The 12744-nt window shown below is 44.8% G+C and overlaps 2 protein-coding genes across 3 annotated transcripts in view; one reads left to right on the forward strand and one right to left on the reverse strand.

The window, feature by feature from the left end:
- Nucleotides 1–12744, forward strand: part of LOC107305519 (serine/threonine-protein kinase Nek6-like) — a 62039-nt gene that overhangs the window by 32225 nt on the left and 17070 nt on the right. The window lies entirely within an intron of this gene.
- Nucleotides 788–5184, reverse strand: LOC102712417. Of its 2 annotated transcripts, none has more exons than XM_015843552.2 (10): nt 4728–5184; nt 3910–4284; nt 3575–3726; nt 3381–3476; nt 2626–2688; nt 2375–2443; nt 2193–2295; nt 1819–1890; nt 1606–1694; nt 788–1506 (listed from the first exon to the last, which is right to left on the reverse strand). In XM_015843552.2, the coding sequence occupies exons 2-10, from the start codon at nt 4220–4222 to the stop codon at nt 1354–1356; spliced, it is 1110 nt and encodes a 369-aa protein (XP_015699038.2). In that variant the 5' UTR covers nt 4223–4284; nt 4728–5184; the 3' UTR covers nt 788–1353. The 2 variants fall into 2 exon arrangements, with proteins under 2 accessions (XP_015699038.2, XP_015699039.2); XM_015843553.2 differs by having other exon boundaries at nt 1208–1506; nt 3910–4237.

Here is a 12744-nt window from a genome sequence, read left to right on the forward strand (position 1 = left end):
ATTTTTAGTCTATCACACACATATCTATACAAAGCTAAAAAGACAAGAATGATTTCACCTTTTAAACCATTAATATATTTGTCCCCTATTTTTCAAACTTGCATGCATTTGTCCCCTTTTAAATCTCAATGCATTTGCCCTCTATTTTACCAAAATATAATAAAAAATTACTAAATAATAAAGCCTTTATGGACAAACAAGAAATATATAAAATGGAGTATTTTAGGGATGGAAGAAGTATCCTCCAAACCTATAGACTAGCAAGGTATCTATCACTCATTAATCCATAGGCCATAACCTCATAACTAATTACAAGAGCAACATGTCATCACATACACTATATTAGTTCAAAAAGACTTCATCTTTGGTTCTTTTCTTTACACAGACTTTATTTTTGAGTAATTATTACTTCGGAGTTGATAAAGTAATAGACAAATGCATTAAGATTTGAAAAGGTAGCAGACAAATGTACTGTGAAAAGTAGAAAACACATGCATTATGGTTTATAAAAATGAAAGGCACTCTAGACTTTATACTTTATAGCTTTGTATAGTTATATGTAAGACAAGTTAAAGATGAAATCTTTTAAGGACGGAGGAAGTATGTCATTACCTATAACAACCAAAAGAATATACAAGATGTTATATTAATCTTACCAGAGGTCTCACCCTGTCAGATTCATTCATATTAATTTTCATACTTACTCATCTCCAAATAATTTCATTTTTCTTCCATCCCACACATACCAATAAAAAAGATAAAGACTACTATATCATTCGCTTTATCAAATTCGGGTGCAATTATTCTTGACTTTACCTAGATCCAATGTATTTGTTCCCAACATTCACAAACTCTAATACAATAATTGTTCAAAAATATACATATTTTGTGACAAACAAGAGGAAAAGAAAAGATTTTATTTTGGAATGGAGTAAATACAATTCACATCTAATCCTTGCGATGGGCTAACTGGTCTAATGGACTTGCTCAACTGTGTTTCAGCGCGGCAAAGCCGTGCTGCCTAGTGCAACTGAAAGAAAAGGGTGGCATAGCATGATTCACTACACAAGGAAAGGTCGAATAACAGCAAAAAGGAAAGGTAAGTGGTCACTATTCATGCAACTACGTGGACAAAGTGCACATTCGTTTCGATTGCTCAAAGCCACAAATATCTGTAGTAAATATTGCTGCTATATGTATACTTTTTTATGTACATGTTGACTTAATCTTCTATCTTCTATGTACGTGCCTATCTTCAAAATTTGTCGGGTGTCTTGTATAAGGGTGTTGTGATCTGATCATCTCGTTTTGTCATCCATGACAAAAAGTGGTGCTAGTTAGCTATCTGATCTTTTACGACGTGTCTGAATTTGTCTCTTCCCGTCTGATTTCCTGAATCCTTTGCCGTAGCCTTCTCCTGTGGTCATGTATTTTCCACAATCCATGACCAAGAACAATGGCAGAGTATATGCCATGGGTGATCATAGGTGCAAGAATATTATCGGTCTGCCATAATAAATCACATATTAATTAATTTGTTCCTATTATTGATCGACCCATTGTCCACTCATGAAGCACAAGAACACAACAGGATCAAAAGGTTACCTGGATCCACTCAAAGCCAAGGTAGAAAGCCAAGATTCCTTCAAGAAGAGGGGAATATATCTTCCTCATTGTCCTCCTTTCGTACCAAGCTGAAAATCCAAGGCTGGAGACTTCAGTTATCTCTGTAGTATATATGCATGCTAGCTAACCTACGCATGTAGTACGCTGATAGCTACTGTGTTGCACTACTACTACACAAGAATATATATAGACCTGCAAATAGTTTCTTGAGATTCTCCCGCCCAGTGTTTGACCGCATTGCTGGTGTCACCACGTAGGTAGGATCTGCAATGACACAAAATATCACAACATATCACTAGGTTTCAGGAATGCCACTTCCTTCCAAATAGGAAAATGTGCAAATTAAATTTCAGTAAGGTTGTGTTCTTTTGGGTGATGAAAGATTATTTGATATTTTGAACAATGAAATTAACCATTATAAAATTAAAAATCTAATCTACAAAGATGAGAGGATGAACTTTTATATATAATTTTTTTGGCAAAAAAATACGTTGTTTAGTCGATCGGAAAGCGTGCGCATAAAATCTGAGGAATAATACGTTGAAAAAGAACACATACTAAGTTACCTTTTGGAGCAGTAGCCACATAATAGAGCGATCCTGTGAGAGCCGCAGTGATGGCTGCTGCAAACGTTTGAGCAAACGGAACAAATGGAGGCACCATGCCGCTCTGCACATATCAACACAGTTAAGATCAGGGCATCACACAGTCAGGACTCCATTTCTATTGAACTGAGTAGGATTCATACCAGTGATGCCATCCCTCGAGCATCTTTCATAAGCTCTGTGCCTCTCAGAAAAATATCCGCCAATGCACCCTACAATTTCAGTTGTATTTCACTCTACAAAGTGAGAGCGAGAATAAGGGGGAAAAAGGTGCATGCTATTTACTGCACAGATCACTGCTGTAATTATTTACAGTTATAAGGCACATGGTAAGTACTCCGTAATAGGACTTCCAAAGAAATCTGGTAAAAGAGAATGGACATGAAGTAAATACCTGGATGGCAACACGATAGAATAGTTCCTCTCCAATTGAGCTAGCAGTTACAATGAGAATGAACTACAAATTCGAAGATAGTTTTAAATCAGCAGTGCTCCATAAAACATCTACAATAGTTTAGCTTGGCAAAAAGTAAAGGACACTGAAATGGTAAGGAAATTAAAAAGAACAGGCCATATACATATAGTAAACTAAAAGGCAGACTGGCAGAGGAAATTGTTTTTGCCAGGCCAGTCGAAGCAGGCCAACCAATTTCATTACGATTAGGAAATGGAACGAGTTACAAAGAACAGCGACAGAACGATGTTGAAATAGAGGTGCGTAACTTGTGTACAGTTTAATTATAGACATTTACTATTATTTGATTTTGGGTTTGTTCCAACTTTAGTTATGGCTGGATCTTATAGACAGGGCTCTTAATTTTTTAATACAAGTTTCTGTTATGCGCCTAAGGGCCTATGATCAGTTTGGAGTAAAATCAAATTAAGGATTGGAAGGAAATTTTACTTTCCTACAAGTTATAGACAAAAAATCTCTTGTAAAAATTCCTATGAATTGATGTTGGCATGTATTCCTATTCCTCCTCCACTTTGTTTCAATTCAAACCATTATAATCTAGGAACCATCAAAACCAACATATAGATATTCCTTTCTTTCCCCAAATAATTTGATAATTTCTGGTCCTCGAGAGTTGAGAATGTGGACATTTTGACCTTGCTTTAAAACATGTTTTTTTTTGGTGTTTTCACTACCTGCCATGGTGACATGCCATAGAAGAAGCTGCGAAGCTCCTCATCCTCCACATCCCTGATGGCACGAGCATGAGGTGAATATTTGACAACTTCATCCTGTCAGAAATTAAAGGAAGGCTAGCTCGCTTAATTGAGACATACAATTAGTTGTCAAATCAAAGAGAGTATACATTTTATAAAATAATACAACGTACGTCGAGGATGAACAGCAAAGCCATGATTGGCGGAGCTGCGTATCCGAGTCCGTCAACAAGTGCAGAGAGAGATGGATGGAAGCCCCCCGTGCAGTCTATTCCGGCCATCTGGCATATGAATCTCCCAGTCAGTGCCATGGCGGCATAAATCCCTGCATCGTCCGTACCCATCCATCTATCAGTTCTATTATATTATTGTTGATATTGTTATGGGAATAATAAAAATGGATGAAAACGTGTATATATATATTATATGTGTGTGTCAATTAAATAGAAGAAAAAGAAAATACAGTAACCACATGTTAAGTAAAGTAGTAGAGTAGTAATTTAAGTACCAATGCCATAGGTGAGCCTGACAACTGCTCCCAGCCCCTCCCATTTGGCCAGCTCCGGATCTTGGGCTGCAAAGCCCCCACCGCTGACGGTGACCACGGGGGTGACAGGTGCCGTGGCAACCTCGACGACCCTGGGGCCATCGGCAGCCAGGCGGCCGCTCCTCCGTTGGTCGCCACGGCCCTGGTCCTCAGCCGCCGCATGGATCCAGCTGCGAGTCCGAGGGGCGAAGAAGAAGCTGATAGAACCGTGGGTGTAGGTGAGCCTGGGCTTGCAGGAGGAGGAGGCCGCTGCTGCAAAGGGGGCCAGCTCCATTCACAAGATCACTAGCTGCTAGGATGAAAACGGTCGGAAAACATCTTAACCGTTTTCTACTTCTGCATTTGAATATGAAAACGAAAACGAAATCGGTAAAGTCAAACACAAAAACGAACACGAACTTACGGAATATCCCGACTATCGGAAACGAACCAATTCGAACGGAATTATGTCGAACACTTGACAAGCTAATACATATACATATCTATCTAGAACAAGCAATTAAGTAGAAACTAAACTAGAATAGAATAATCAAATCAAATTAAATAATCAAATCAACCACTTGCCAAGCTAAATTGAATAATCAAATCAAATTAAACAACCAATGGTGAACTAGCTTAATTAAGTAAAAATTAAAGCACGAGAAACATTAACCCATAACTTCACATAAGTATTGTTGCATAGTAGGATTAACAATATTATGAACAACTGCTAATCAAATTCACATTGCAACTACAATTCACGTTGCAACTATAAATCGATTGAGGCATGGAAATTGTACCTGCTGCTGGTGCCGCTAGAAGCCGGTACGTGCTAGTGCTACTACAGATGTTGGGGACGAGTTCAGGCAGGCTCGCCGGCGAGATGGAGACTGGAGAGGTCAGGCTCGCCGCTTACGGTCGCGGGAGGAGGGGCAGCAAGAGGACGAGCCACCGGAGGAGCCGCCGACGGGAGGACGAGCAGCAGGAGATGGAGCCGCCGGCGGGGGGCTTATACGGTCCGTCGGCGGGGAGATGAGGCGGCGGCGCCGGCGGATGGATTAGCCGCCCGTGGGAGATGAGGCGGCGGCGGGAAGACCGGAGGCAGCGGCGCCGGCGGGGAGATGAGCGTCCACGCAGACCAGCGGCGCCGACGACGCAGTCACGTTCACGCAGCGACGCACGCAGGACGCAGCCGCCGCCTCTCAGCCGTGGACGGTCGTGACTCCCCTCAGAAGATAGGGTTTTCATCGCTTGGGCTTGGACTGTGAACGGATAGTGGGCCAATTTCGGTTTTAACCGAATTTATAAATAGGGAACGTTCCAAATAAAATATAGAAATATATAAATCGGTCGAAGAACCATTTTCGTTCCGTTTTCGTATTCTGAATTTTATGTTCCGTTTTCGAATTTTTAATATTCTGAATTTGTCCGAAAATACGAATTCGATCGGATCAAATGTAGAAAACGGTGCGGTTCGGTTCGGGATATTTCTGTACCGTTTTCATCCCTTTACGGTCGGAAAACATCTCAATTGTTTTCTACTTCTACATTTGAAACCGAAAACGAAAACGAAATCGGTAAAGTCGAACACGAAAATGAACATGAACTTATGGAATATCTAGAATATCACAAATGAACCAATTCGAATGGAATTATGTCGAACACGTATGAGCCGAACCGAGTGACCTCGGCTATATGATGTAGGGCTCTTCCTAGATCGGAGAGAGCTTGTGTCAGTCTTTCATGGTCTGTACTTTGCATAAGACTAGGTTGCCGACCAGGAACGCCCGACCACGAACGTTTCTGCTATGGTATCGGCGTAATCGTTGCAGGTACCGTGCTGACTGAATAGTTGCGATATCTTGGGCCTCTTCCAACCTGTTGAGGTCGTCTTTCCTGGCTAGGTCTATCGTGGACTCGTTGTAGTTGCATATGTGAAAGGATTTGTAATCGATTTTGGTGGGCAAGACTACTTCTGCTCCGTAGACCAAGAAGAAAGGCAACTGGCCTGTTGCCTAACTGACGGATGTGCGGAGTGCCCAGAGTACTGGGGGGTAGCTCCTATACCCATCGCCCGGCGTACTGAAGAACCATGTCGTTGGCCCTCTTGACTTGCCGGTAGCTCTTCGGATGTGCTACCGATGCGTAGCATATCTTGATGTCATGTTCCTTGCAAAAATCCTAAAAAACTACAGAGATAATTGCCTACCGTTGTTCGTAATGATCCGGTTCAGGATGCCGAAGCAGTAGATGATGTTCTATATGAAGTCTCTCGCATGCGCCGAGTCGATCGTCGTGACTGGTTTGACTTCTATCCACTTGGTGAATTTTTCGATGGCGACAAATAGGTGGGTGAATCCCCTAGGGGCCCGCTTGAAGGGCTCGACGATGTCGAGTCCCCAGACCATGATATTGGGATAGTATGCAACTCCTGTGCTAGCACGTGTGTCTGTCTTGCGAAGAATTGACACCCTTCGCACCTTCTGGCCAGTTCTTGCATGTGCGTGACGACAGTCGGTGTCACACCTAGAAATTTACACCAAATTTTTAAACAATAGCATGCATTGAATCTCGGTCCAGGAATCAGCCCGAGTACACACTATGACAAACTAATATACAGTTCCACGACTTAAAAACAATTATCTATGAAATACAGCGGAAAAAGAAAATAAACTAAACCATCTAATCTTCAGCTTCAGTAGCCGATGATGGCTCCACACCACAGGCATTCTCGACGGCGGATTGAACCTCACTTCAACCTTCGGAACAACCTCCTTCTGACAAAGGCTTTGGCTCTTGCTCTGGTGGGGGAAAAATTAAGCAAGGCTGAGTACAAACCACTGTACTCAACAAGTAACACCCAAGAACCCAAGAGAGGGGAATAATGAATGCAATAGGGTATCAAGGAATAGATTAAGGTTAAATTGCACAAAACAACATTTATTTAGCAAAGCAGTAAATAAAATAGAATGAAACAAGTAAGTTAAAGAGTTAAAATAACTGTCCACTGTCCAACGTTACACCACGTTGCAACAGACCCAGATCACTGTCGAACGTTACACCACGTAGCTACCCAAACCACTACCAACGTTACACCACGTTGCGCAGGGTTAAACTAGTTTCAAGTTCATCAAGTTATTAAGGGTTCATCTAATCCTAGTGAATCTGCAAGTTCGCCACATAACCACGGGCATGGCTATTTGAATAGTTTTACTCTGCAGAGGTGTACAACTTTATCTACACGACATAGCTCTACTATACTTGAACGTGTGCTGGTGTATCACCACGAAACCACCGAAAGGAAACTATGATAGGACCCATCACATAATCCTCCCTATTCAATCACACCGCACTTCAGGTTTCACTCCCTCCTTTAAACCAAGTCGGGCAGTCCCCTCTGGTGCCTTGGTGAATCCGGAAGTAGCAGAGGCTTTCGTTATACCACGATTGCCCATCCATACTCCATCACGCTTACCCTTGCCTTGGTACGTCAAATAGTTCGAGGTCATGCTTCAAATCACATCTTACCCATTTGGGCTTGTGGTTAGTACGGGTAAGACATCCAGGGTTTTTCGAGAACTGGTCCTTAATTGCCATGGTGCGACACTCAAAACCATGCACCCACAGCCCACCATAAGCAATATTTTAGTTATATTTAATCCAAATCGAGAGATTAATCATGATCACAACCATTAAAGGTCTATCAAGTCTAGCAGTAACTAAATGATAATTGGTGAGCTAGTTGAATTAAGCCAGGCTAAGCATTGCTTAATCCTAACTCTAGTCAAATTAACCCTGGGATGACAATAATAAAGAATAGGAACCAACGGATATAACTAAAGGTAATTACCCAATAGATAAATAAAATAAATACATTTAAATACAATGCATGGTTGAATGTAAAAGCAGGGATTTTATAATCATGGGATCAATATGTTCAAGGATAGGGTGCCACTTGCCTTGCTCAGACCCACGAGGAACTTCCGCGACGGCTTCGGGTACGATCGGTGCTGCGACGAGGTCAAATCTACGACAAACAAAGCAAAACAAGCAAAAATAGATTATAAAACTACTGAAACAGAGAAAGAAACTATTTTTTAATGTATTCTTGGCATTTTATGGATTTAATAAAATTTGAATAAGCCTAAACGGAGACAAGATGAATTAGTTATGAATTTTAGAAGGTTAACTGGGTTTTTAAACTAAATAGAAAACCTTAATTGAATTTATTGCGCAATCATTGGAGGCGATGACGTCAGCGGAGGAAAAGCTGGCGCCGACAGGTGGGGTCCACAGGGTAGTGAGAGAGGAGGGAGATGGAACGGTGACAGGTAGGCCCGAGGGGAGGAGAGAGAGGAGGCATGGGTGTTAACGGAGCGGATTCAGACGGATAGTTATCATACCATATCCTAAACCATAATTTTTAAGCAGATGCGGAGTGGGTGCGGATATTTTCAGATGCGGATACGAATGCGGATTATTGCGGATGTCGAAAATGGTGCAGAGTCGGCTCGGAAACGAATTATTATGTCCGGATGTGATATGTGCATGTAATCAATACATTGTCATTCAATATTGAATTAAAAATACTCGGACTATTGATGCACTTTTGATTGAGTACTTTGTGGGCTAAAAACTTGGATTGTCTGCTAAAATGTCTATCGGATAATCCGGTAATAAAATCGGATAATCCGCATCCATCGGATATTAACAATACCACATCCATATCCGAATCCGCAACCCACTATCCGAATCCGACTCCATATCCGCCGGATAGTTGTAAACCCCTACCACATCATCAATTCAAGCAGATTCGGATCGATCAGATCGGTTATTATCCGATCCGTTAACATCCCTAAGAGGAGGGGTGGTGGGCGGCTGCTAGTGGGGCCACAGGGAGGCGAAAGAGAGGGAGATCGATGGGTGGGTCCCGCCGGTCAGAGAGAGGAAGTAGAGAAGAAGGGAGATGAGAGCCAGCGTTCGGCCGGGGAGCTGGCGACGGCGCATCGTGGCTACGGGCGACAGGCGGCAATGACGACCGGTGACCGACGGCAGCGAAGGGGAGCGGCGCACAATGAAGGCCGACGGTGGGAACGACGACGGCCGGGGCGGCAGCCACCGAACGCGGCGCATGGCGGCGACGGCCGGGCGGCGCGCGCACGGAGGAAGATGAGGGGGATGCAGAGGGGCAGCGGCGCAGGAAGGCGAGGGCGGCAAAATGACGGTGTGACGGCAACGATGTCAAGCGGGGACCTGGCGGTGGCGGCGCGCGGCCCCTGGCTCCTGCCGATGGCATGGGCAGCCCGGCGGTGGCGGCGAAGAGGAAAGAGTGGAAAGAGAGGGGGAGAGGGGAGAGGAGTTGCTCATCGGTGGCGGCGAAGGCGGGGTCGCATTGGCGAGGCGGTGCTACACGATGACGGCCGGCGGTGAGTGAGAGCGGCGGCGGCACGCGAGATCGATCGACGGCGTCGGAACTTGGGCATGGCAGAGTCGGACTCGGCCGGCACGGGGAGGTGGCAATGCTAACCGATGCGGCGACATCCGGCAGAGGGTGGTGAACGACGGCTGGCGACGACGACCGTCGGCGAGGAGGGCGAGTCGCGGCGGTCGGCGACGTCCCGAGGCGGCGATGGCGTCGGGAAGACGACGATGGCGTGCGGTGGGTGATGTGGAGAGGAGCAGCGCCCGGCGGAGATCGGCGTCCGATGACGGACGTCGACGTGGAGCGACGGTGAGGGGCGAGCGTGTCACGCCCAGAAATTCCTCACACGAATTTCTGAACTTAATTGTGTATTAAATCCCTGTCCAGGATCAGCCAGGGTACACAAAAAGACAATGTTGATTACATAACCATCGTTCTTAGAAACAACTGAAAATTACACTTATTCTAGCGGAAATGCAGCGGAAAGAAAAACAAAGGGGTAGACTAGCTCCAGCGGGTACGGCTCCAGTCCGCAGGCAACGCTTCGACGGCGGAACAGCTCACTCCTGAGAGGCACCTCCATCTGACTCGACTTCTAGCTCTGGGGTGGGAAAGTTAAGCAAGGCTGAGTACAAACCACCGTACTCAACAAGTAACACGGACAAGGGGAAGAATAAATGATGCAATGGGATTAACAAGGACAGGCTAGGGTTAGTTGCGATAAAACAGCAGTTAAACAAATAACAGAGATTAAAAGAATAAAGGTAATTTAAATACAGTAAAGCATAAATAAATAAACAGTTGTAAAATACCACAACACTGTCCAACGTTACACCACGTTGCAACAGGCCCAACCACTACTCAACGTTACACCACGTTGAAGTAGTCCCGAGAGATAACCAATTTACTCAAGTTATTAGGGAGAAGTTGTGTTCGACCACAAAGTGCAAACCATGTGTATACACAACGTGTGTAGTTATCCTAGAGCTCATGGTCGAATCTTGGTCGACTTGGTTTGAATGGTGAAGTGGATGTTTGCATCCAACTGCACCGGTCGTGCTCTCTAGTTTCACTACCGAAGTTGTGTTCGACCACGAAGTGCAAACCATGTGCATACACAATGTGTGTAGTTATCCCGGAGCTCATGGTCGAATCTTGGTCGACTTGGTATCAATGGTGAAGTTGACGTTTGCATCCAAGTGCCCCGGTCGTGCTCTCTAGTTTCGCTACCGAAGTTGTGTTCGACCACGAAGTGCAAACCATGTGCATACACAATGTGTGTAGTTATCTAGGAGCTCATGGTCGAATCTTGGTCAGCTTGGTATGAATGGTGAAGTTGATGTTTGCATCCATGTGCACCGGTCGTGCTCTCTCGTTTCGCTACTGCAGTTGTGTTCGACCACGAAGTGCAAACCATGTGCATACACAACGTGTGTTGTTATCCCGGAGCTCATGGTCGAGTCTTGGTCGACTTGGTATGAATGGTGAAGTTGTTGATGGTATCCAAGTGCACCGGTCGTGCTCTCTAGTTTCATTACCGAGAAGTTGTGTTCGACCAAAAAGTGCAAACCATGTGTATACACAACGTGTGTAGTTATCCTAGAGGTCATGGTCGAATCTTGGTCGACTTGGTTTGAATGGTGAAGTGGATGTTTGCATCCAACTGCACCGGTCGTGCTCTCTAGTTTCGCTACCGAAGTTGTGTTCGACCACGAAGTGCAAACCATCTGCATACACAATGTGTGTGGTTATCCAGGAGCTCATGGTCGAATCTTGGTCGACTTGGTATGAATGGTGAAGTTGATGTTTGCATCCAAGTGCACCGGTTGTGCTCTCTAGTTTCGCTACCGAAGTTGTGTTCGACCACGAACTGCAAACCATGCGCATACACAATGTGTGTAGTTGTCTCAGAGCTCATGGTCGAATCTCGGTCGACTTGGTATCAATGGTGAAGTCGATGTTTGCATCCAAGTGCACCGGTCGTGCTCTCTAGTTTCGTTACCAAAAAGTGGTGTTCGACCACGAAGTGCAAACCATGTGCATAGACAGTGTGTGTAGTTATCCCGGAGCTCATGGTCGAATCTTGGCTGACGTGGTATGAATGGTTAAGTTGTTGATGGCATCCACCGGTCGTGCTCTTTCGTTTCGCTACCGAAGTTGTGTTCAACCACGAAGTGCAAACCATGTGCATACACAATGTGTGTAGTTATCCCTGAGCTCATGGTCGAATCTTGGTCGACGTGGTATGAATGGTGAAGTTGTTGATGGCATCCAGGTGCACCGGTCGTGCTCTCTAGTTTCATTACCGAGAAGTTGTGTTCGACCACGAAGCGCAAACCATGTGTATACACAACGTGTGTAGTTATCCTGGAGCCCATGGTCGAATCTTGGTCGACGTGGTATGAATGGTGAAGTGGATGTTTGCATCCAAGTTCACCGGTCATGCTCTCTAGTTTCGCTACCGAAGTTGTGTTCGACCACGAAGTGCAAACCATGTGCATACACAATATGTGTAGTTATCCCGGAGCTCATGGTCGAATCTTGCTCGACTTGGTATCAATGGTGAAGTTGATGTTTGCATCCAAGTGCCCCGGTCGTGCTCTCTAGTTTCGCTACCGAAGTTGTGTTCGACCACGAAGTGCAAACCATGTGCATACACAATGTGTGTAGTTATCCCTGAGCTCATGGTCGAATCTTGGTCGACGTGGTATGAATGGTGAAGTTGTTGATGGCATCCAGGTGCACCGGTCGTGCTCTCTAGTTTCATTACCGAGAAATTGTGTTCGACCACGAAGTGCAAACCATGTGCATACACAATGTGTGTAGTTATCCCGGAGCTCATGGTCGAATCTTGGTCGACGTGGTATGAATGGTGAAGTTGTTGATGGCATCCAGGTGCACCGGTCGTGCTCTCTAGTTTCATTACCGAGAAGTTGTGTTCGACCACAAAGTGCAAACCATGTGTATACACAACGTGTGTAGTTATCCTAGAGCTCATGGTCGAATCTTGGTCGTCTTGGTTTGAATGGTGAAGTGGATGTTTGCATCCAACTGCACCGGTCGTGCTCTCTAGTTTCGCTACCGAAGTTGTGTTCGACCACGAAGTGCAAACCATCTGCATACACAATGTGTGTGGTTATCCAGGAGCTCATGGTCGAATCTTGGTCGACTTGGTATGAATGGTGAAGTTGATGTTTGCATCCAAGTGCACCGGTCGTGCTCTCTAGTTTCGCTACTGAAGTTGTGTTCGACCACGAAGTGCAAACCATGTGCATACACAATGTGTGTAGTTATCCCGGAGCTCATGGTCGAATCTTGGTCGACTTGGTATCAATGGTGAAGTTGACGTTTGCATCCAAGTGCCCCGGTCGTGCTCTCTAGTTTCGCTACCGAAG

Source organism: Oryza brachyantha, chromosome 9 (genome assembly GCF_000231095.2).
Source record: "Oryza brachyantha chromosome 9, ObraRS2, whole genome shotgun sequence".
Lineage (NCBI taxonomy): Eukaryota > Viridiplantae > Streptophyta > Magnoliopsida > Poales > Poaceae > Oryza > Oryza brachyantha.

Excerpts from the sequence above, each read along its gene's own strand:
- LOC102712417 (XM_015843552.2), bottom strand. The coding sequence starts at position 4,222 with ATGGAGCTGGCCCCCTTTGCAGCAGCGGCCTCCTCCTCCTGCAAGCCC. Across the intron at positions 1,891-2,192 it reads TGTGGCTACTGCTCCAAAAG|ATCCTACCTACGTGGTGACA; the intron begins GTAACTTAGTAT and ends GTGTCATTGCAG. Across the intron at positions 1,695-1,818 it reads TCTCAAGAAACTATTTGCAG|CTTGGTACGAAAGGAGGACA; the intron begins GTCTATATATAT and ends TTGGATTTTCAG.